Genomic DNA, 26,502 nt, shown 5'->3' on the forward strand with positions numbered 1-26,502 from the left:
ATTCTTTGTTCCGGGATAATCCTGATTGTTGTTGTTGTGTTTTTATAGGCGGAAGGGGGGGGGGGGGTCAACATTAGTGAATATATTTTGGTCAGTTGGATGGTTGTATGGGAATGACAATTGGTTTTTATAGATTTCGGTGAAACTATTGTAATAACTTCTATTGTATTCAAAGCTGTCACGGCCTTAACATATTGATGCATATATCCTGGCATTCGCTGTTTACGTAAGCGATGATCTTATTTCAGTAACAAAGTGTTTAAATGGAAACAACTTACCTTTGAATATTACAAATAACTTATACTGAGGTATACGTGCGTATTAGCCTAATTTCGAATGTTATTTAAAATGTTTTGTGAAATACGTGGTAAGCTTGTTTTATGTTATCTGATTGAATACACTTAGTAATTTAAACACTTTGATGTTGAAAGAAAGACAAGTCATCACATTTGAGAATATATTTATTACATTGGTGTTTAAAAATCTATTTTACTGTGGAATTCCAAAAAAGAATAACAAAACATATTACTTATATCTTATGAACATGGTATCATATTCTTTTCTCATGGTTACACACATGTTTAATGGATTTTCTAGTCGCTTACACAGATAATGCATTTTGGTCAAGTCCTATACGCTAAGTAAAATGATTAATTTTATTTGTTGAATACTTCTTTACATAAAACGTTGTTGTTGCCATAAAATCACGGAGGTATAAAACAATAAGAGTAAATGAATCTTACAATTTTGACAGAATATTTCAAGAAATTGCGTTTTTTATTTTGTATAAAAATACAAAGATGCCGTATATGGCTTAATTAATTTAATCGTTCTTAAATTGTTATAATTTTTTAGAAACAGGTCATTTCAGTTGAAAAACATCAATATTACCCCCCGTATCAAAAGTATAACTCCAAGGGAACTTACAGTACTAGTGTTTTACGTCCAGAAAATTCAAAGTTCATCTATTTGAAAAACTTTACATCGGCTTAGTTTAGAATAGGTTCAGTACAATATTGTCGATCTCTAGGATTTTACAACATCAAAAGAAAACACATTACACACGAGTACTATATAATAATAGCATATAAGGTTAAGGTTAATAATCATGGGATAATAACTCAAAGCTGATCTGCAAACGTCAACAGAAGAAACATACTATAGACTGATTGAGAAATATTTTTCAAACCAACTGCATTTATCATTCTAAACAAAAACATTAGTGCCATCAAATTAATTTAAAACGAAATAAATCGTCAATTTACCATTGACTTGCATCGTGCATAATAAATGTTAAACATTGTTATATAGTTTAACCCTACCACTCTTGTTTGTCCATTAAAACAGTTAATACTATAAGGAATGACTAAAATCGTGCAGAACTAATGTAAACATATACAAAAACATTTTAGACATATAGAAGGATCATAATTTGACCTTAACCAAGTCAGCGGCAAGCAAAAAATATTGTTCGAGACAAAACGCTGTTGTTTTTTAAATATAAGAATGAAATTAATACACAGATTTCAAGTAGTATACACAATATTTTGTACGCTGCAAAAATATCGTGTTACCCTGAATCTGTACATATAATAATGAAGATTAAAATCATTCACAAACAAGATGTGTTTGTGAAACACTATGTCCCCCCCCCCATATATTTGACCTTTGACCTTAAAGGATGACCTTGACCTTGACCTTTCACCACTCAAAATGTGCAGCTCCATGAGACACACATGAATGCCTAATATCAAGTTGCTATCTTCAATATTGCAAAAGTTAAGGCCAGTGTTAAAGTTTGACGCAGACAACCCAACAAACCAACAAACAAACCAACAAACAGACATGGCAAAAACAATATGATCCTCTGCATCACCACAATGTCACGTGTAATATGCTCCCGGGAGAACATGTTTACATACAAATGTTATTCTTGGCAGTGTTGGATGATGAGACATATGCCACGGACCTAATCATCCGATAAGTTGGTTTCATCAAAACGTCAATAATATCGAAGGAATATTTAACATCGATGCAGAGTTTTTTATATTTTTTTCAGTTGAGCAGTATCCAAACAATTGTATCAATAATTCGTTGCATATTTATGTATAACATAACACGTTTGATATCAGATCAAAGCTCAAACATTTACACCGAATGGTGTCGTCGGCGTTTTCTTAGATGCATGCGATTTTTGTCCTCCGGTTTTTGTACTTGATAGGTAAACGTAGGCGTTCACATGTTCGCCATATCGTACAACTTGTAGAGCTTCGGCCTGTTGTACTCTGTAAAATGCAACAACGCATTTATTTTTACAACCATAATATGTACTGATTTAACATTGGCTTGTAATTTTAATTTGTGCACTGAATGAGTTTAACACGTTAACTGTGTGTGTTTGTATTTTCGCACTGAATACAGATTAATATTCGTTTCAAACATCTCAAATGCAATAAACATTGCTGAAGACAATATTTGTGTACATAAATAACTTGAAATGTATTCCTTTACTAAAGGCTCTCAAAACAACGATTTAAAACTTTGCGCTATCGTACAATAGTGTCAAAACTATAAAGGTTCCAATATTAGATTTTGCAACATATAATGTTAAGATTCAAAGGTCCACCAAATAACGCAGTGACGGCAAAGCATTCAATTACATCTCAATAAAATATGGTAGTTAATTTAGTGTATACGTTTGAATGCAGCATAATTATCGTCACCGCAACCTGGCATATTTTAAAAATAGGGAAGGCACAAACAATTAGGGAAGGGCATGTCTTGGAAAATAATTTTCTATATTTATTTGTAGGTTTCGCCCAGCTTTATACTTTGCATATAATTAAACCATATTGTTATGGCAAATACAGTTCATGGAAAAGCTTACCTTTTCTTACCAGTGGTACGTTGACATCCTTTCCTTTGTTTCCACTTTTATTGAACATCTTTGTAAACTTAGTCATAATGTATTCAATAATGTCTGTGTGTGTTTCCTCTTTCTTGTTGCCGACAACGTTGTCTATACTTGCACAAAGTATTGACAAAAATATTGACAATACAAAAAACACTACTGCAATTATGTAAAAGGTGAAAAATATTTTAGCCAAGATCGGGTTATTTTCGTCTATTTCCGTAAACGTACTCTTACCAATAATTGGAAGGCACAAAGTGGTCAAACATTTGTAGATAGTCATGTACGACAGAAGATATGGTCCGAATAAAAACCACCCGAAGAAAGCAAATCCAAGAAGTATGTACACAAATGTAGTTCCATACCAGAACAATTCTTTTCCGCACTGCTCAAATACTTTCACAATGTTACGAACCTTCTTTGAAGTAGCAAATACTTCAAGTATTCTAATAGTTGACATAAAGACTATTATTGCTAACACGACACCTAGAATTTCGTCCCAAAGCACTATATGGCTAAAGTTCACAAACCGTTTCATATCGCTTCGGTATTTGCTGATGGTCATATCTGTAAAGCTCGATCTTATGAAATACATCACACATGCTGATACACCCAATAGAAAAAGTACACACTCGTAGGATTGCCAAAATAGGCCAAAGTATTTCAGCCTTTGCTGATATATTCGCACGCATATTTTGAAAACCAAAACCAGAAGGTAGATAACGAATATGACTTCACATACAAGGGAAAACATGCCGTTCGGTCCAACGTGGTTATACAATTTGATCGGATAGATCCAGTAAGTTTTAAATGCTCCACCTGTTTGCGGAAACTCAACCATGAAGACGTTCTAGATAAACATGTTTGTTTCTGGACTAAACAATGTAAATTCAAACAACTCTCGTTTGTCGATCGACCCATAGGTTTTTAAGTAATTCTTCGACGATGTCCAGACTCACATTCTTGTATCCTCCTCCCCCGTATGTCGTGTAGAAACCAGTCAGCGGTAGACCCCATATATCGAGCGCTGTTGAACATTAATTTAACCCATTTATGCCTAGAGGACTCTCCAATCCTTTTAAATTTATTTCCAAAATTAGGGATGTCTAGAATATTTATTTCTATATTAAGAATATTCCTTACAGAAATTCCTTTAAGCAAACAGCGCAGACCCTGATGAGACGCCGCATCATACGGCGTCTCATATGGGTCTTCGCTGTTTGCCACGGTCTTTTTTTCTAGACGCTAGGCATAAATAGGTTAACGCAATATAAATACCGATAATAAAACTACAAAGATATTCTGATATGATATATCTCGAACAATACAGAACATAGTTTTAGCGGAATTGTCAGTTTAAGTAATATATGTATGTGTCCAGGATTTTTCTCTTCACGTGTACAGTTCAAAGATCAAATGATCAGAAACTTTACAAATGTCATAATATTTAAGGTGTGTTTTTTTATCGTTTTACATATACTCGAGTATACTTAATTAAATTTGAATCATGTGCTTTGAAATGCATGTATTTGAAACAATAATGAACGAGATATGTTTCTCTTATATTAATATTATAACAATAAATAACAATTACATATCATCCCGGTTAGCAAACGCTATAACGCAGACAATAAACATGAGAAGTGTAGTCAAGATGAAGTCCAGGATGCATTTGATCAAGTTCAGTTCCAGCCGCCTTTGCTTTGCCGCCTTTTTCATCTCTTTTGGCATCATGGCCATCGACACGTTCCAAGAAGTGGCTGACAAGGAAATGTATGATTATGTATTTATTATGAATGGGGATGCGAACATTATTGAGCATCGTCCACTGTAGAATTCAAAACAAGAATATCAATAAAACTTTTTTATTTTCCCCGATAATACGCTTTGTCACGGTATGTTATTATGTGGGAACGCATAATTGTTCAATGACCAATACATTCCTGAAATCTTACTAAAGTGGTACGAGCGGGCAGTACGCGCATGTTCACTTTTTAGGTAAACTGTACAAGTAGTCCAGTAAGGTTGTTTGCTATACATCCAGAATTACTAGCACATTGCGGTTAAAACAATTCATGGCAGTTAACCCATTTATGCCTAGTGGACTCTCCCATCCTTCTAAATTGGATCAATTTTTTTTCCAAAATTAGGGATGTCTAGTATATTTATTTCTATATTTAGAATATTTCTTACAGAAATTCCTTTAAGCAAACAGCGCAGAGCCTGATGAGATGCCGTATCATGCGGCGTCTCATCTGGGTCTACGCTGTTTGCCAAGGCCTTTTTTCTAGACGCTAGGGTTAAATAAAACGGAAGGTGGACTATATTGTTTTTTCAAAAGATGACCCTTACTGGTTCTTCTATATATGAACGATACTGCAGTAACATAACTGCCAAAAACACCGTAAACTGTTCGTTAACCCACATAATAATCGTTTAAGGCAAACTAATATGCCAATGATTCTAAATTGTGATGAATTAAGAAAGATCAACACAGTTAATTACCTTTGTTATCGCCTGTAAGCTTTTTATAATTCTTAACTACGGTGTCCATAGCAACCTTTGCGTCCCCTTTAGACTTTCGAAAAAGGCAGGCGAGTACAAAGGCAAAGCACATCACCTGCAAGTATATACTCCTTTACGTGCACAAACACAGCTGTTCAAAACAATATAAACGTGTTGGCTTTAATCGAATAATCAATAATTTGAAACCATTTAACATTCGGCGTATTTTCGTGTTTAAATATCAATAAAAAATGTCAACTGCGTAAACATTTAACCATCATGGTTCAGCCATAGTAATTATACTAAAACCAAGTTGAAAAAACAACAACAAATCAACAGCAACACATTTAAACTTTGTAATATGTATGTATATAATATACGTGCTAGGTACCATGATTGGGTCAACAAATAGCATGGATTCAAAGATTGACAGAAGGAAGGAAGTGAGCCATTCCTCTGATTTTTGCTTCCCCCATTGCATGCTGTAGAGAAGAACGAAAAAGGAGGGAACCAATGTGCCTGCAACAACCAGGAACCACCCGAATATGATAAACCTGGAACAAAGACTTCGTGATATTTATTTGCACGTTTTTGTTAAGGAATGAGTCATGTAAATAACTTATTTCATGATTCAAAAGCTTAACCCTTTACGCTCAGAAGCAAAGCGAAATTGCCTTTGTGCAAACAGCATAAAACTAAAACAGCCTGCAAGTAACTAGCTGTCTGTTCAGGTTTTATGCTGTTTGCTGCTCATCAGCATCTAAGGGTTGGATATGAAGCCTTAACAACTTGAATCTAGTAAGAAAGGTCTTTAATTAAATTTAACTTTCTTAGAGGGCCACAAATGCGTCATAATACGTTTTTAACTGGCAATGGGTTAACTGTATCTTTCAACGGGTAACTTAAGTAAGGCAACTATATATATATTACGTATGATGTTAAGGATTATGTATAATTATGTAATAGTTATGACAGGTATTATTGACGCATAATATGCACGCAATAATACGCTACATTGTTGGTGCTTAGCGATACCTCCACTTTGCCATCTGTTTCAAAATGAACATATGAGGAGAATACACATACCACCAAGGAAGTCGGGCACCTGTAAACTCGGGCACTTCCGGTGTCAATATTATAGATCGCAACTGCTTTGTAAAGTCCGGAGATGTGTCCCTTTTCTTTGATGAACACGGAAATCTAAAATGAAATACACTTCAACATCGTTATTTCGAACACCGATAATCCGAAGTCACCGTTATTTCGAAGTATTTTTCGGGTCCCGATATTGGTTCTCCTTTGTTTAATGTAAAATTTCATTGTTAATCCGAACTTCGTTAAACCGAAGAAATCGTTAATGCGAAGTGATTCAGTCGGTCCCAACACTATAATTCGCACCTTATTAACAATCTTTAATCCGAAGTCAAAACTGCAAAATACTGAGCGTAATTTCACACCTTTGTCGTGGCTCGTCAAAAGCCGATAATTACACCTTTGTCGTCTGCGCGAACGCCGGTGTTCAGAGAGACATCGCGTATTAGTTAAAATAAAATGTTAATTAATTTCCGAAAATGTATTAATAGGTATGTATGTCTGATAATTTGTGCTATTCATTATATTTTATATGTTCTGTAATAAGACAAAAATAAAAACAAGAAAAATAATCGTTTTATTCCTCCGTTTGTTACAAGTGGAAATCTATTGCTATCTGACTAGTTTACGCTTTTCAGTAAGCGTGTAACCGAATCATGTGAATTCCACAACGTTTCAATTTTTTACAGAATCAAAGAAGTCTTCTGTCAAATGTTTATTTCGAATTATCGTTAATCTGAAGTTTTTTTAACGGTCCCGACGACTTCGAAATAACGGTGTTGAAGTGTAGACTTCATACATATACATATATACATTTTAAATGTTAATTCCTCTTCTTTTATGTACATGTATTTAATTAAAACCTTAAAACACGCATACGTACACCAAAAAGCAGATTTTCACTTTTTACACAGTCTAACCGACAACGGGGACGCATGCTGTTTTTTTACGCAACGGAATACAATGTCACGAACGCAAATGTTTTACATAATAGAATAAATATATATATATTTCTATAAACACATTTAGTAGCGCCTCGTACCTGCAGCACACACCAGGACAAGTACAGCATTTACAAAGCATGTCCTGGCGCCGCTTTGTTTGCTTGAATATGGATATCAGTAGCATCACTGGCGGTGTTGTAATAAGAGCGCATATTATGGACACATATATCTGAAATTTACCAGAAATATGACATAAATGGATCGCACTCGAAGTAGTTGCCATTATAATTTAACCATTTCAACTGTAGATAGGGGTAAAAACTTTCTCTTACTAAGACCTCCCCCTCCACCTGCATTGAATTTCCAAGTGTGTTCATCAATTAATTTATACAGCACGAACTGATCTGATAGCTTCTATTCTTCAAACACAATTACACTAAAAATGAACAATGGTCAACGATTCGTGTACGTGACCGGGTAACAGTCGAAAATCAACGGGCGGTCTTCAATTTTCAATAGAATACTCCAACCAACGATGCATTTAAGGAAACGGGCTCGAAGCTCTTTCTATCTTATATATCTGCAAACAAGTTTTGTTTGAGCAATCGGGCACTCATTTATGTATAACGGACATGCAAACTGTTTGGTTATGCAAAACATATACACTATTGTTCCATCTTCAACACGAAATAGAAAACATGTCATGAATTGGCTGAGCGCTAACAAAATCATGTTCTTTATGACATGTGTTAAAGTTTTTAAAATTGAAGCGGTATCATTTATACATATTCAATATATTATAGTTTACCTAAATTTGAAATTGACTTCACTAGTAAAAGAGTAAGAAAATAAAATTATATTCAAACCGTATGTACCCGTTTGAAGCTTAACTAAAATTTCTCACTTGTTGTGCTGTGAAGCGGAACGGTCCCGCTTGTATTAAAGGCGGGGTTTCGTAGTCGGCTTCCGTTTTATAGAACATGGCGTTAGCAATCATAGTGAGACAGATGTAGACAAGGGCGCACGACAAACGCTCGACACGAGTGAAGGGGCTGATTTGTGACCGGTAGAAAATGGAGACCCACATATGACTCTCTGACAATTGGTCTCGGGTCTAGAAGTTTAAATAAACCAAATAATGTTAAAAGTGTGCCATGTCAGGAAATCTAGTATACATTTTCATTGTTTTTATATAAATATAAAAATGTATGTAAATTAAGTGAGCGAATTCATATGTAAAACACGTTCATAAAGAAATGCATCTATTAGCAAACTACATTAATACTTTGTACCTGATAGAAGAACCTGCTTTCGAATTCGATTGGCTCATTTTAACTGTTTGCATTCATATTTGCAAAGACTTCCGTTTCAACGGAGAGCCACTTCTCAGCGACGAATGTGTCTCTGAAATTACGTATTTTTCTTTAGCTTCTTTATCACATCTATATATCATACTAACATAATTGTTTAAATAATATTGCGAACTTAAAAACCGCTGTGATAATTTATGTTAATATTAATGTATATAAGAAAAACACAATGGTTAATTTTTACCGATTCCAACAAACGTACATTTTTTTGTCTGGGTGTCAAACACAGACACCTGATTCAGGTACCAGGAAGCGCTGTCACCCTCTCCTGTGTTATCATGCCAAATGCACATGTGCTGCAGCGGTCCCAAAGGCTTGTGCGTCGCCATCAAGAAGGTCATGACACTTCCAGTGCTGAATTCCTACAAATGTGTGTCCATTTTTAAATGCATTTTTGGATAAATTTGCGTATGAAAAATACTATCATACCCCCATTTCTATATGTTTTCCATCTGATAAATCGAGAAGTTTGCACGATTTGTTGATTATCGTAATACTCGATAGCAAATAAGGCAAATAACATTATAGTTTATAAACAAAAATCTGTTAGAGTAAATTTGAAAATAAACGAGCGAAAAAAATGTTAATAGTTTATTGCACATACACAGTTACCTCATATAAGTATTTCAAACAAACATACAATTTTGATAACGCGCTATTTGCATTTAGGAAAAACAAAAAAAAAACTAAGAAAGAAATTTACAAAAAACTCGAGACTGGATAACTGTTAAGGATCTACATAGAGCCAATCAGATCCAACTGAACGTGTTTATAAACAACTCGAGACTGGATAACTATAAAGGATCTATATGGAGCCAATCAGATCCAACTGAACGTGTATGCCTGTTTATATACTTGTAAAAAGAATGTTTGCTATTGCTATATATTAATGATATATGCTAATGTAACATATGAATGCATTCATTATATAAACATGATCTCACCTTCCTAACTCCATCAAACAGCTCCCGAGGTCCCGTGTCGCCATTTTGTCCCGTCAAAACAAACGCTATGCGTGACCTAGTACCAGCCCCTTGCCCGTTAGAACCCGTATCAGATAATAGGATGAGTCCGAGGGCCAGTTGTCTCGCAGTGCAGTTATGCCCCACTAAACATATTTTCCAAAAAATATCTAAATATTGTCGACTTGCTATCAATATAAGTTCATGTCTGTTTTAAACACACAAATTGCCGTCCCGATGTTAAAGTTGCGTGTTTGTTCGAAAATATTAATTTTGTGATCATTTTATTTCGATAAAACTATGTCATAGAATTTCTTAGAAGTACATGTGCATTTCAAAGTTAACACAATTCGATCAAGTACACGCATATTGGTCCGCCACCGCATCGATGTCTTTTATAACATGTGTTCTGGGTGAAACATGTATGATATCTGTCCGACTTAAGGCAGACACATTAGCTGATGAACACATCTATTATAATTATGTTATTTTAATGTATGCTAAATGGTGTCGGAACTAATCTTATAGAAATAAAACTTTTCAAAATGTATTCTTATATATTGATATTGTGTATTGATTTGAATGTCATCAATTTGAAGGGGCATATTATCCATATATTGGACGGGTGTTGGAAACACGAATGAGTTTAGGTGATTAGTTGTATTTTCATAATTTCAATGCGCCTCAATTAATTGTTTTTCTGTATAACTGGTCTAAATAAAACCACCGAGTAATATGTTTGCTTGAATTGTTTCTTAACTGCAAGGTTATTCAATATATTCAAACAGAAAAAATAAATACCTTCAGCCTATCCCGTCTATCCATTCTTGCAAAGACAACAACGCCAATGATGTAAAGAAGCAACAGACAAGCAAACGTCCCCATTACCGCTGCCTGATTTAGTGGTGAGAACTTCAGAAACACGGTGGCAAAGTCAATTGAATTTGGAGCAACGAAAAACGAATTGGCGAACACCAGGTCTGTGATATTAGTACATTGACAGTCTATTTTGTTCTCTCTTGGTCTCCACGTCATCTATTAGGGTTTAACACACATATAACGATACTTGTATGGTATACATGTATACCACATTTTAAGGAGTCACCTGCATGTATAACTATACAAAGAACAGGTTCCCATTTTGATGGCGGAATGTACGGTACATGCAAATAATTTTGACGACTTTATTTCTTAGTTTTGACAAATTAGATAATACTGTAATACTGTATTCATGGCACAATTTTAGTATTAAAAAATAGTTGACACAATATAGTTTGAATATTATGACAGCCAATGCAAGGAGAAAACAAAAACAATATATGCTTTACTAAACAGGTATTTTTATTGCGTGGCACGAAAAAAGGAACAGCTCTAAAAGCAATATAAACAATATATTTTGATTATACCAATGTGTACGTTTATAAATTATGTATTTTTAAAGCATCAACGTCTTCAAAAAGGTTGTTACCTCGCATTTGTCGGTTTCCCATTTAGTTGCGGCCTCGTTCCAAGTTAAACAACCACCAGTGATCAGAGTAAGGTTGTATTGGATTTCTTTCACTGAAATTTGGTATGTTTGTAACCATTTTAAAACAGAACGCATTGTTCAGAATGTAGATATCGAACAACTATTATAAGAACTAAGAAACTTTTTAAGGTGTGTTGAATAGTATATTTTATTGTTTGCAATAAACGCTGCGATTAATTAAGGACATTATTTGACACAAACATTAAATTAAAATATCGATATAAATTGAAAGACATAGTTCTTTATTTAAATGGATTTATACACATTATGTTCACGATATACAATATAGAAATAGAAACTAAATGGACACGCGGGAAGTTTGTGTTACCATGTTTCGTGTTACATGTGTTTTATTCGAGTGTCTATACTATAATTAATCGCATATTTTGCGTTGTCCTTGTCCACGTTTATTGTAGCAATTATATATTCAATAAAATACTACGGCTAATGATTCGCGTATGAAATGCTGTTAATACACTTTTTAAAGGAAAAGAAGATGATGATAAATACGTATACGTTTACCGAATCCAGGGACTTGGACTGCGAAATAGGTGAGCCCTGTATGACCCAACATTGCACGTGCATTAATGCAATACTGCCAATCATCGTCCTCTTCAAGCAAGAAATCAAAATCAAAGTCCAAAACGCTCGGAGCTTGGTGGAATCTAAAGTACACCCGATACGACTTTATTTTGTTATCACCTAACGGCATCACTTTCAGGCAAACTTTGTCAGTGGATTTGCCGTATACAAATCAGTGAAAGAAAAATTCCGATGCGTCTTCTGCTATCACTGTTTTGTTTGGCGTAATCGTGGTTGGGATGGGCGTTTCGGCGTTTTGTGAAAACGTCACTCTCTCCGGTTTGATTCGACGTGACTTCGTTTTTGTGTCTATTCTCAAAACGTTAGACGTCACGAAGCTTGACGTGCCGTCGTTATCATACATGTACACATTTTCTGTGAACTCTATTGCCTGCAATCAGATTATTAAACGAATACATGAATATTAAATTAAATTTAACAAGTCGTGAATCATTGTTTTTGTTTTTCATATAGTTTGACTACAACTAAAGTTAACTGGATCCAAAAAAAGACCTTTGTAAAAGACAAAATAGCTGTCATATATTGGTAAATATTGTTGGGTGCCAATTAGAAATTCAGGGAATTTCATCAACCAGGCTTGAGTACTTTTAGAAATATTATTCGCGAAAAAAAATATTTTAAATCGTGTTGCAGACCTAACAATCTATTGAAACTAGACACATTTCAGATATGAAAACTGCAAAAAAATCTCCGTTCGACGATGAGTCCTAATTTTTAAACATGCTTAAAACACCTTTATCAATAATAAGGCACGGCATATTTTGTCACGTTTGTTCAAAGCTAATGTCAAATAATTTAATAAAATTAAGAAAACGAGCGCGCCCATTCGTTGAATTAATTGTTACGCATTGAAGGTGAATAATGCTCAAAAAAGTAAAATAATATACGATATGTTTTATAGAAAATTATTTGACATAGTTGTGTACAATATTGATGTATATTTGTTTACACTTTCAGAGCTGACATACTCACCCTATACTTGCCAATCTGCTCAATCAATATGGAGTATTAGCTTTGTAGTCCCCCCTAAACATAATTGTATTGCACGAAACGATTTTAAGTAGATTAACGTTATTGTTGCGCTTGAACATTACACGAAGTCGCGGTTTTATAACCTTCCACTCCACGAGTGGTTTCTTTGTTAATTAATTTACATTCACATATACAACTATGTCCGATACACTTACAGATAGCGACACGTCTTCTTCATCCCCTTGTCCGTCTGGTCCAACTGCTTCTACAAGCCCGTCAAGCTTAAATTCCGAAGTATTCGTTGTCGTCGTCGAGTTGGCAAGGACCTCAGCGGTGTTTTTACGTATCAACTGCTCTGTTTTAGTGCTGTTAGAATTGTCACAGACCAGACAAACCCTTAGTTCGTCCTGAATTTGCTGTACCAGACGTTCGGCCATTTTAGCTGCATCCTTTGTCTGATGAAAAGAAACAATAAACTCATCGCAAACCATTCTTCTAAAGCCGAATTGATATGTATGCCTACGACAATAACTTAATAATAATAATAATGATTATTATTGAGGTTCTGTGTTATTCAACTTGTCTGAATGTAATGTCAATCAAAAACTTACCCGCAAATGCAAAAAAAATACACTTAAGGGATCGCCTCTTAATTATATACATTAAAACACATACATAAAACACAGATATGGATGATGCGATACCACTTGCAGACATACCTTTCGATACATACACGTTTTGTCCGGACTAACTTCTCATTACCAACAACAACAAAGCGCCGAAAATAAGCAAAGCAGAATAAGTAGAGAATTAATTTCCCTTTGAGAAAAAATCAAACTCTACGTGTCGAGCTGAATGTAAAATTGTCGGTACTATCGGTCAAGACACAACCTTGGTGTACGTATTATGTTTTTTTTATTAGCTAGCTCGTATGATAACTTCCTCTGCATCCTCTCGTACAAGTAGGCCCTCTCGTTATCAAACATCGCAGAAGCTGTCAGATTGATATCTTGTCCTATTACGGCCAGCATGTCCGAAATCTGAACAGAATTGAATTATACAATCTACCGGTGTACGGTAATTACGGAAAATAATATAACATAATACTCCAGCTGCAGCGTTTCGCATGTTCCCGTAATCTTGACCACGTGACCTATTTTTGATAGAATGAGTGAGTTATTTTCGTAAATAACAGTGCTAAGTTTGCATTAACTCTCACTTATCCATGGTAGTATAAGGTTGTAATAAAACTCGTACATTTCCATGATTGTACTCAATTTAAAAAAAAATCGTGGATGGCCATGGTCGAACTAAGTTTTTATTAAATCGTGTATACCCATGATCGTATTAAGTTTTCAGTAACTCGTGGATTTCAATGTTCGATAGTTTTCCTTAGCTATTGGACAAAATGACACCAGTATGTGTTGCTGTTTTAGTCATAGTTTGCTTATCAAAAAGGTTGCGATTGTGTTGGCGTTCTTATTTTTACAGTTGTGTTTGTTTGCGTTGTTTCATTTGTTTTGCATTTATACTGGTAATACAAATACCGTTGCATAATAATTATTTAAATACTTGGTTTGTTATGTATGTTATGTATCCCATTATTTATTATGTACCCAATTGTTTGGTATGTATCCCATTGTTTGGTATGTATCCGATTGTTTGTTATGTATCTCATTGTTTGTCATGTACAACATTTTGTTATGTATCCCATTGTTTGTTATGTATCCCATTGTTTGCTATGTATCCCATTGTTTGTTATGTATACCATTGTTTGTTATGAATCCCATTGTTTGTTATGTATACCATTGTTTGTTATGTATACCATTGTGTGTTATGTATCCCATTGTTTGTTATGTATCCCATTGTGTGTTATGTATCCCATTGTTTGTTATGTATCCCATTGTTTGTTATGTATCCCATGGTTTGTTATGTATCCCATTGATTGTTATGTACCCCATTGTTTTTTATGTATCCCATTGTTTGTTATGTTTCCCATTGTTTGTTATGCATCCCATTGTTTGTTATGTATATCCCATTGTTTGTTATGTATCCCATTTTTTTATGTATCCCATTGTTCGTTATGTATCCCTTTGTTCGTTATGTATCCCATTGTTCGTTATGTATCCCATTGTTTGTTATGTACCTATTGTTTGTAATCTATCCCATTGTTTGTTATGCATCCCATTGTATGTTATGTGTCCCATTATTTGTGATGTATCCCATCGTTTGTTATGTATCCCATTGATTGTTATGTATCCCATTGATTGTTATGTATCCCATTGATTGTTATTAATCCCGTTGTTTGTTATGTATCCCATTGCTTGTTATGTATCCTATTGTTTGCTATGTATCCCCTTGTTTGTTATGTATCCCATTGTTTGTTATGTATCCCATTTGTTGTTTTGTATCCCATTGTTTGTTATGTATCCCATTGATCCGTTCACACGGTACATAGTACGCACGGTGTATGATCGAAACACGATTGAACTATAAAATAGTATTATCCTAAATATAAAGATTCAATAATAAAATGCATCGTTATATTTTCTCACTACGGCTCGAAATGCTATATATGAGTTTCCTTTATAAATGGAATCCGTGGCTAGAAATAATCTGCATATACATAATTCAACTGTAATCATAGGACTTCGTGTCTTATGATAATACATATATGAATATATAAGACTCGTTCTCGAAAACTGGGCTTAACGCACGTGAACTCTGCGCAGGCAAATCAGGGACGATTCTTTGGAATTTTGCATTAAACTTTTGGCTCGTCTAGCAAAAGTTCAGTCAAGGTGGAAAGTGTCGTGCCTGATTAGCTTGTGCAAACTGCACTGGCTAATCTGTGACGACATTTTACGGTCACACATTAAGTCCAGTGTCCCTACAACAAGGCTCATATAACTCACGACGTACCTGTGCCCGCACGGCGTCCAGATTGTCTACAGGCCTGCGTTGTTTCAAATTGTCTGGAACTGCTGAGTTCACCACTTCTTGCATCATGTAATACACCTCTAAAATTGTGGAACAAATAATTAATGTTTAATTTCAAAATACATGTTGTGTCTTGTATTCGTTGGAGAACTATTGATTCTAGTAAAGACGAACGGCAAATACTTTCTCTTGGGATATATATGATGCCTGAAGTTTCATTACTCATTTGTTTTAAAATTGTGCCATTAAGTACCGTTCAACAGCTTCTATGAAACATACAGGTTTATAGATCTTGGTTGCAATTGATTACATTGGAAGATCTAAGTCAAGTACCTACCATTCTACTTTCTAGAAACGCAGCGGTCCTTTTAGTTAAATTCATGAAACTGAAACTTGATAATTTGATGAAACGCCTATTTATATAGTTATATTCAATGGCGTTGTACAAAACATATATATGTACATAACATTGATTAAAAAAAGAGTGATTGATACTATTATGAACCATTAATTAAGGATTAATAAGGATTAATAATCTAAAATTGTGTGATATAAATAAAAATGCTGTAAGAAACTTAAGCAAAAAACAATGCCGGCTACAATATTGAAACACAGTAAAAGTAAAATGTTATGTAATAAATTGATATAACTAGGGTTAAGACAATAATTCTAATGATATTATGAGCAATTTTTTGGGGATCAAAAAGACACTGTTTTTTTATTATCTGAAAGGATACGTGAAAGGCTATTTCTGCACTCTGGATGTCGGATTCCGCAGCTACCGGTCACCTGTCACCCTAACGGACACTTCTTTTGGGATTTTTACCTTATTTGAACTATTGAACTATTGTGACTACATGTCACAAATAGACTGACCAAGTGTGACCACAAGACACAACTTGAAAGTTAGAATTACAGTGTGACTATAAGACACAACTAGAGGGGCTAAGCGTGACTAAAAGAAACTTGCTTATACTACCACCATGTGAGTTGAAGACTTGAGAAATCAAACCCCGTCAGGACAACCGTCTCACTCGTAAATTATCATAAATTATAATAAATCTATAACGCTGAGTCTCGATTATTTTTAAAATCACAGGTATTCAAATTAAAATAGGTTGTAAAAGTCTCTGAAGAGTAATGTTTTCAAATTCCTTTTTGAAAATGTCTATTGAGACAGAAGTCCGGATGTTTGAGGGTAGGTCATTTCACAATTTTGGAACAACAACTCCGAAACTCCTGTCCATGAAATTCATTGGTGTTAATGATTACTTCTTATGCACTACACCACATACATCGTTATATATCTGCAACGTATGCCTCCACTGTCTCAATCTTAATTCAATCAGAAGAACTTAAAGAGATAGAGACCTTAACACACACCCCGACACCTTTCACACTCGCCTACGGTTTTTCAAGCACCAATCTGGGCATGATATGACGCAATTTGATGTTCTACATTTAACATAATTGTATTATTTTCATAATAAAATTGTATATTTACGAACTGTTTAAATCGTAATGCGGTGATACACGGCCATTTCAGGTGTCCAAGCCGTCACTAAATGCAACCGATTCTAGAAACCAATCCATTCAATTAAGCTTTTGAACTATTATTCTATATTATTTCAAAATAAAATAACACTTTATTTTAGCAATTACACGTTGATTTGTAATGACCTCAAATGCATGTTGAAAGATAAAAGTATTTAACTTTAAATTGTTGAGTCTAATTTTTTCTAGTTTTCGAATAAAAAAAATGAAGCATTTCAAAACTATGAAAAATGTCAGCCCAACTTCCTGTATCCAAGTCCAAGTCCAAAATTGTATTGCATAAACATTATACAATGTTAACGCACAATAAATAATAGTGACATGGAGAAGAACAAAGTCAACAGAACATACAACAAATTATTGAGCATCACAATGCTAACTGTAATGTCGAAAGTGAAGCATTATACATAAAGTATTCGTAAATGAAAGTGAGGTAGATTCATACTAGTGAAAAAAGTATATAAAAGGTGTCTTTATAATTAATTAGTGTTTATTCCTAATTTCTCGGCATTATATATAAATTTGGCAATATTATATAAGCTGGTACTACATATTGATTTTAGAAGCAATGCGGATATATTTAGGGTAATTATTTAGGTAACCTATGCGAAGGAGAGCCTTAATTCAAATGCAATTAATTAGCGTGTGAAAGAATTGCGTGACGGTTGTAAAACACGTATTGTGATACCTCCAGCGGTTGTTTCAATGATTGCTGATATGTCGACTTCCGAATCCTGTGGAAACCCAAGCGATGAAACGCCTACTGTTGTACTGAGAAAGATCATCTCGACCTTAATGAAAAGATATTAGCCTCGCTCTGTGAAAAGGGGACTTAATGCATGTGCGTACAGTGTCGCCCAAGATTAGCCTGTGCAGTCCGCACAGGCTAATCAGGGAAGACTCTTTCCGTCTAAATTGGATTTTTGCTAAGAAGAGACTTCATTTAAACGAAAAATGTCATACAGGCGGAAAGTGTCCTCCCTGATAAGCCTGTGCGGACTGCATAGGCTTACTTGGGATGACAATTTACGCACAAGCATAATGCCCAGTTTTCTCAGAACGCGTCTCATATGAGCCTCGCTCTGTGAAAAGGGGGTTAATGTAAGTTCGTAAAATTTTGTCTCAGATAAGCCTTATCAGGGACGACACGTCCCATTTAAAAAAAAAATGCAGACTCTTTTTGACAAAAATACATTTCAGGCGGATAGTGTCGTACCTAACTGCACATTAAAATCTGGGACGACACTTTACACAGATGCATTTAAACCCGTTTTCTCAAACCGCGACTAAATAGTTATTGAGTAACACACTTAACAGATGGCGTAAAGGGTGCAAATGTTTATTCGTTGAAAATGAAAGAAAGCTTGGTTAACAAACATACGTCATGAATGGCATAATAGAAAACATCATGTCATGTTGTGCGTATGCATTTTGTTATTATTCTAGATACAAAGTGACTGTTTGAGACGGAAAATATATAAGCGTGGAGAATAAATCAAGTGCATTTTGTCTCAAAAACCACAATATTTACAAATTATTTTAGTATTTGAATAGAAAATAAAACAAATTGCTTTAGAATGGACCTCGATTTTACATCGATATAAGTTCAAAACGTGTACATGCTGGAACAACAACAACGTTGAGTAAGAGTATCCACGAGGAAACATATTTCGTAGTGAGGGGATAAATGTAATTGCTAGATTAAATAGCGGATATATATATATATATATATATATATATATATATATATATATATATATATATATATATATATATATATTAATTGTCGGTTGTTCTCAATTTTAATGAACAATGGTTGGTTGTTTATATACAACACTTAAAATGACTTATCTTGTCAGTATATGTATTGAATGCTTACCTTTGAATCATCATCAATGAACTGCGGCTTTGCTGCAAGGTTCGTGAAGCCATTTGTGACAATTGATGAGAGGTACTTATCACCCTTGCGGTATCCGAGCATATCAGTTTCCACAACTCTTTTTATGTTAGCAGCCATGTTCGCCATGACCTTATTAACACAATAGTGATATTTATAAGCGAATGTTAAGTCTTTGTAACGGGAATACTAATAGCAGTTTATTAGTTTATCTAATTCTCATCCACAATTCATCATAACAATTATTACAATCAAGGATGCATAGCATGTGAGAATGTGACTATTCTAAGCGAATTATAAGAGACAATATATCACAATCTCATAAAAACTGACATCAAATACAACATAACATAATATATAACACTTATCGAACTAAAATAATTCTATTTAAAGTTTAATCATAAGTATGTTCAACGTAAAACTATACTAATGTTTTTACATATGAAAAACTCGATTAATTTCTGATAATTCATCTAAAATGGTATTAAGCATGGCATTAATCTTGATAGTGTTTTATCCTGTTCTCTATTTACTTTAATTATTGACAATGCATTATATCGAACGTAACCACCCTGTTTTCAGCATGGCATGGACATGGTGTGAACAATATTATTTTTTGTAAGCATCAGCATGTTGACTTCATGTATGTACAAGGTATGAAAACTATCATTGTGCAAGCTTTTTAATTAGAACTTGGGTACAATTTTATCTTTAACTTAATGTTTTGGAACAATTTTACTTTTATAATTTGGAACAAATAACAGTGATGAAGGCGTATTTTTTTTTTACTTCTACGATTTATTTTGGCATAAATCAAAAGATTAGTTTTTTTTTAGTTATAATATATAAATTACATGTATACTGAACTCGCTACAGTAACTCATAAGATGTTTTGGCTATTTATATAAAAAATGTTACATTTGCCGAACATTATATGTCTAATTACTAAGTATATGCAGGGCTTTTAAAGCACCACTATCTCTAGAGAATACATTTGACCGTTACATATCGATATCAATAAGACAATTATTACTCAACACATATTAACAAAAAGCATTTAAGACACATATCAGAGGGATTTCTCATCATTTGAAGCGGTCAGTCAGAGATTGGCAAATGCAAGAGTATTGATAGTATAACCATGGAAATGAAAGATTAAATGAGAGAAATGCTTATCGTAATGTCCCAACACGTGTCGTATTTGGACATGAACCTTCTGTATTGCTACAGTTGCTGGATCAACGGTTTCGTTGTTTGCTTTAGCGGCGGCGTCTTGCAACGATGTAATTGTTTGGTCGTTTCCATTTGGATTCAGATCGAGAAGAGAACCCCCGGTATTAAGAACTCTTGGCACTGGTGGCTTCCAGACAGGCAGCTTAACATATTTTTACATTTTGGTATTTCGGTTGTCATAACCTCACATTCATTTTAAATGAGCAAAGTAGGACAAGTGAAACAAATATGTTTACGTGCATTTGTTTACAATATATTTTACTAGTTTGATTAACGAATACAAGCTGTGTTATTATCAACATAATTTTAGTTAGTAAAACTTTAGAATTAGTTGTTGTTTATGTTACAGTCATTCAAAATACAATCATAAAGTGAATGTATTTGATATTTGAAGTTTTAGATAAAAGTTCAATTTAGCATGTCATATAATTAGCTACAAATAAGAAGTCGTAGTAACACACTTATTTATTACATACATCCACAAGGTGGAAGTTGCTGCAAATTGCGGATATGAGGGAGATAGTCATGTCACTTTTCCCCATGTCTAATAATTGCTTTGCTGCAAAAGAGTAATCCACTGTTGAATATGTTTCAATGATCGCTGCCCCTGCCAGTGTGGGGGTGACGTCCCGATAGCTGAATGTAGGAGACACCTGTACAAAATATCAACTATATAATTTAACAAAATGCAGAACTATTCCTAGCAGCTTATTTTAATGCGCACTTTGTTTGATAAGGATAGGACAGCCATATTTATTTTCATTTTAATAAATTGGTGCAGCTGTGATGCCCGTAAATTGCTTGATCTAAAATTTATGTTTTGCATATACCGTTGCAATGCGGTATCCCCAGTTTTTCAATTGAATGCGTGGTGTCCAAGCAGTGTTTATAAGTGTCTAATTGTATGGCATTTTAGTATATTGCTTTAAAAAAGTCATTCGCATAATACTGCTCTTGCTGATACAACTGCGCTGTGATGTGTTTGATATAAGTACGGTCAATGCATTTCGTTGGGGTGTTCCATGCACATAAAAATCATTTTCAGCTTATTGTACATGAAACTTCATTATTCTTATATATTCGGCAATTCTCAAAACAGTACAATTACTCAGAGATAATTTAATTTAAATATTAATACTTTTCGATGAATCCGTTTTCAATGTTAACTAGAGCATGCAGATTGTATATCATTCACTTAATATTGAAATAATAATATTACAATTTACACGAAAATGTGTATGAACGCAACATCGCAAAGGGTTACTAGTCTTCCAATACTGTATGATTCTAAATAGCTATAGCATTTTATTGTAAACGAGAAAGATCCATAATATAATCGGGACAGGAATTATTTTCCACCAGTATTGTGCTTGCAATACAATTAAATACATGTTTACGAGGTGAAATTTTACAAATGAAAGAATGATATATTACATCTGAGTGATTTTTAGTATATTTGGATTAATAAAATATTCAACATATTTGGTTATTTCAATGTTATCGGATTTTGTTTATTAAGTTATATATATATATATATATATATATATATATATATATATATATATATATATATATATATATATATATATATATATATATATATATATATATATATATATCTTCATGATCATATTTAAATTTTAGAAAATGCTTTTCATAATCAACTTTAATTGTTTAACTTACAAAGTTAACATGGTATCGAGCTGATTTGAGCGATCTTTTATTGGATGCAATTGGTATTTATTTTAAACTTACCACTAGGGAAAGAGTCACTGGTAGAAAGTTGTTCAGTTCGTCAGTGACTTCAACAGTCAACGTGGAAGCGAAATTTCCGACCTCCCCCACCTTCAAAATTAAGTGCGATCTACGTGCCCCTGAAAGTGTGAACGGTGATTGTACTAATATGCATTTAATTTTAATGAGTAATCTTTAGAAGAAGATAATATAACACACTGAACAAAGATGACACAGTATGACTTAATCTTTTTGTTTATAGTTCATATTTTCACTGTTATCAGTTAAGTAATATATAGTGTCATTTGAAAGTGTTTATCGTCATAAAATGTTTTACTTGCAACATGTGAACTCAAATCCCTCGACAATAATACATAAATAGGTATGATGTGTGTGCTATATTTGTTTTTGTTGTTTTTTTTTGCTAGGTTTAAGTATACACTGCATTAAGCTCTATCCAATTTTTCATCGCAAGCACTCTTCAAGAAAAACATCTCTGTATATCAGAATTAACTACATGTATGGTCAATATTGAGTGAACAATGATTTGATGAATGTGCATATTTCGAAGACTTATTTGTTGAAATAAAACTCGTGACATAACACTGTATCAGCCCTAATTAGTTATGATGTGTAAACGTGACTATTAATGCACTGCAACTAATTCTGTTAATAAACTTACTTGTTTTAAGGATCGGCTCATTTCGTACTAGCGCTCCTTTTGTGAACTGACGTACGAGAAACGTTATATGAGGATTCAGAACGTTACCAGTCCAACCGTTACACGTGAGAGTTACCCAGTCTCTTGCTGAGACCGCTGTAATAATATAACGTGCTTGTCATTTCATCATGGTCATTGTAGTTACAGCTCAATGTCAGAAGGTGAAGTTTGTTTATTTGGGTTTCCAATACTAGTCAAAAGATTTTTTGATCGTTTCACCGTATGCTGTAGCAGAATATATGCGTTGCATAACCATTTGAAAGTTAGTGTTGCGCATTGAAAATACATTTGAAAGAACAGTTATGGTAATGGTCAACATCAACACACTTTTTTACAAGGATCTTGCCCACAACTTTGTTGTACATTTGTATGATTAGTACTTATAGTTGCGTTGATTGATTGGGTGGTCTACCTGTCAATTTATCCAAACTGCAATTGCCGCCTTTTGGCAAGATATTGATCCTTCTATAGAAGGCAGCCGTCGTGGACACTCCCTTCCTTGTAACAGTAAGAAGTATCTCGTAAACCTTCCCTTGTGACAAATTGTCGCCGATTAAGAGAGCACGAGAATTTTTTCCTATAAGAAAATAAGTACTGATTAGGAAAATGATCATATGTTGTTTGGGATGTTTTATTTAGAAAACCTTAAATACCATGACATGCGCATCAAGAAAATTGTGTTTTAAATAAATTCAGAAACAATATCTCTCTTTATTATAATAATCTTCAGTGTACATATATGGTCCGTCGGTGAGAAGTGCATTAACGGACGTAAATATTGAAACATACATATTGTTTTCAACTTATTGACATGGGTTTTGTTTGGACCGAATAAACCTTCAACATTTGACCAATCTGCAAACTATATACACTACACAACATGTTAAAATGAGTGAATTTGTGTTGTTAGATTGATTGCTCATTATAGCAAGTGTCCCTTACCTGTTTTTGATGTAAAAGTAACGGGTATAAAAACTTTTAAGAATTCATTCCATATGCGCAGTGTCCATTGGTATTTCAAGGTCCGCAGGTCAACGGTGGAATCCAGATCAGCATCTACTTCTATTTTGTCTTTACTGAACAGTCTGTCGCGCCCAGTAAAGCAATTGTAAACGCATCTGAAAATGGTTTCCGATTGTGAAAAAAAAAGAATCGTGTTTAATTTAATTCAAATCTCTTTCCAAAAATAAATCCATTAATATTATCAGTTTTATATCATTTATAATCATTACATATCTATTCGATGAATAATGAATGCATACTTGCATTAAGTAAATAACATTTAAAAACCAACCAAAACAACAAAGTAAATATTAAGTGCACTTAATTATAAAATAGTAATGATTTGTTTAAACCGATTGCACGACATGTTCGCGGCTGTTGGTATATCTGTGTTTGTAGCAAACATAAATCATGGTAACGTAAATGCTTAATGGGACAATATATATAATTTTAAATATAATATTCAATTTAATTTAATCATAAAATTATAGCCTAATAATTACGCCAATGTTTTATACTGGCTTTTATGTACTTCATTATATTATACCTCAAATTTTCGCAATTATTTTGCTATTGTGTATATTAATTCAATTAGTAATTTAAGTGTGCTTATGTTTAATTGTTTGTTTGTTATATTATTACTTATAATTCAACTTGAATTTTAACGTGATGAGGTTAATGCTTTCGTATGTGTGTAACAATAGTGTAGTTTCATAGTATTTGTGTCTTGTTTTGCATAGAATATCGGTTACTCAGTTTTTCTCCTCGTGTGGCCTCTTTTTGTATATTTGTACACATAATGGTCACCAATGAAACCATCAGTAGGTTTGGTGGATCTTATCTTTGCGATTTGTTATTCAATTAAACTATTGTGTTCTGTCAAATAAAATCATTTCGCCAGTGTGTCCTCAGAAAAACAAGATAAATAGTTTGTTACAGAGAGAGATTCCTTCAGGATTACATGGCTAGAATAAATTAGAAATAATAGTCCTGTCTAATGAGTCTTCCAGTCCGGTCCGATATGAGTTTGTTTGGGGGGTATTTGGACGATTATTATAAGACAAGAAATTCGTAAGTGGTACTATTTCTGAAATATTGGGTTGTACAGGTTGCCAAAAGTGTTTCGTTTCAGCGTTGTTTATGTGGTTTAAATCTATAGCAGTTGTAATCTGCACAACACAACGTACATAACTTTACATTTGCTAAGGCACAAGCACCATAACGTGACAACTTAATAGCTCTGTTCAATTATATTTTGTTCTAAGAAAATATGAACACCGACTTAAATATGCACCGTTGTTGGAGTATATGCTTGCATGTTTTAATGATTGATTCTTATTTTTCGGGCGTTTATGCAGTATGAACGCTCAGGGCGAGTTTTGAAAATTCCGTGAAGCGCGCTAGCGCTTCTCGGTAAACTTTCAATACTCGCCCTGAGCGTTCATACTGCATAAACGCCCGAAAAATAAGAACAATCCTTATATTTATATTTGTCCTTTGATTTGAAACAATTAAAACATATTCGAGCATAAAAAACAACTCAGAATTGTATGCTTTAAGGGAGGCAACACATGTTGTAATCTTAGTTTCGGGAACAGCTAGGACCCGCCCCTTAAGGTTTTGTAATTCATTATTCCTGCGCGAAGAAAAGAAGTTCTGAAGTTTTACTTTTACACGTAGCACTTTATTTGGGAACTTAAAACATCGATTGTAGCTGAAACTGTGCTGTAGAATAGATTGATGCCATTATTTAAGCTTTGACAGGGGTCATAAAAACTAAATTTAGTATAAACGACAGTGACACGCTTAACTCAATGGCAACTTTAATCCAATGCTAATAACAATAAAGTAACAACGATATACACTTCAGTGTCTATTCTTAAGGGGTTATGCATGACAAACACACAATCCGAAATACGTTTTGGATTCGTTCGATGCTTTAAACAAATATTTAACTGTTAATAATCCACCACGTCCATATTGTTTTCGTAAAATGTTTCGTCACCGAAATGACGTCACACAAGATACGTCATAAATTGCGTATTCAAGTGATGAAAATAAAATACGGAAAGCTGGTTCTTTAATATATTTTTAAAGAAATATTTGACGACTAAGAAAATTGATGGGATAAATCGAGTCATCGATAAATGAAACATCAAAAGAAACAAACGTAAACAAACGGGTAATGTTTATTCATGTTTGTTACTATATTTACAAAAGTAGTGCGGTCACGGTATAACTACGCGTTAGCGTCTTGAAACCATTGGTCCGATTTTAGAAGCTCCGCCTTCGAAGGCGGTATTGCCGGCTTACGGGTTACGCAAAATGAACTCGTTCATTTTTCTACAGAAAATTAAGAGTGAATGTAAATATACAAGGAATATACCTCAAAGCCATCGGCACAGCGTTAGTGACGATCTTGATTACTTGAAAAGCAGACGATGTTCTTGGTCCCCTTGTCAGTTTGAACATTATCAATGCCATGTCTCCGTCACTGAACAAAGATGTGTCCAAACTCAACAAGTAGTCATTGC

The 26,502-nt window shown here is 33.9% G+C and overlaps 2 protein-coding genes across 2 annotated transcripts; both read right to left on the minus strand.

The window, feature by feature from the left end:
* Positions 1-576: 576 nt before the first annotated feature.
* LOC127843280 (polycystic kidney disease protein 1-like 2) lies at positions 577-13,336 on the minus strand. The gene is made up of 15 exons (XM_052373210.1): positions 13,103-13,336; positions 11,835-12,285; positions 11,253-11,344; positions 10,586-10,819; positions 9,767-9,930; positions 9,025-9,184; positions 8,745-8,856; positions 8,357-8,566; positions 7,551-7,681; positions 6,503-6,616; positions 5,808-5,970; positions 5,417-5,531; positions 4,506-4,671; positions 2,888-3,938; positions 577-2,285 (listed from the first exon to the last, which is right to left on the minus strand). The coding sequence occupies exons 8-14, from the start codon at positions 8,537-8,539 to the stop codon at positions 3,839-3,841; spliced, it is 972 nt and encodes a 323-aa protein (XP_052229170.1). The 5' UTR covers positions 8,540-8,566; positions 8,745-8,856; positions 9,025-9,184; positions 9,767-9,930; positions 10,586-10,819; positions 11,253-11,344; positions 11,835-12,285; positions 13,103-13,336; the 3' UTR covers positions 577-2,285; positions 2,888-3,838.
* A 6,428-nt stretch (positions 13,337-19,764) lies between these two features.
* LOC127840712 (uncharacterized) lies at positions 19,765-23,580 on the minus strand. Its single transcript, XM_052369127.1, has 5 exons — positions 23,379-23,580; positions 22,928-23,062; positions 22,267-22,385; positions 20,988-21,164; positions 19,765-20,653 (listed from the first exon to the last, which is right to left on the minus strand). Exons 1-5 carry the CDS (start codon positions 23,578-23,580, stop codon positions 20,381-20,383), a joined length of 906 nt encoding a protein of 301 aa, XP_052225087.1. The 3' UTR covers positions 19,765-20,380.
* Positions 23,581-26,502: the final 2,922 nt, after the last annotated feature.

The sequence above is a fragment of the Dreissena polymorpha genome, chromosome 8 (genome assembly GCF_020536995.1).
Source record: "Dreissena polymorpha isolate Duluth1 chromosome 8, UMN_Dpol_1.0, whole genome shotgun sequence".
Lineage (NCBI taxonomy): Eukaryota > Metazoa > Mollusca > Bivalvia > Myida > Dreissenidae > Dreissena > Dreissena polymorpha.

Coding starts and splice junctions, on each gene's coding strand:
- LOC127840712 (XM_052369127.1), bottom strand. CDS start 23,580: ATGATCATTTTCCTAATCAGTACTTATTTTCTTATAGGAAAAAATTCT. Junction 22,386..22,927: donor TGAGCCGATCCTTAAAACAA/GTAAGTTTATTA, acceptor TCACACTTTCAG/GGGCACGTAGATCGCACTTA. Junction 21,165..22,266: donor CAGTGACTCTTTCCCTAGTG/GTAAGTTTAAAA, acceptor TATTTTGTACAG/GTGTCTCCTACATTCAGCTA.
- LOC127843280 (XM_052373210.1), bottom strand. CDS start 8,539: ATGTGGGTCTCCATTTTCTACCGGTCACAAATCAGCCCCTTCACTCGT. Junction 7,682..8,356: donor TCCGCTTCACAGCACAACAA/GTGAGAAATTTT, acceptor GGTAAATTTCAG/ATATATGTGTCCATAATATG. Junction 5,971..6,502: donor GGTGCCCGACTTCCTTGGTG/GTATGTGTATTC, acceptor TCTTTGTTCCAG/GTTTATCATATTCGGGTGGT.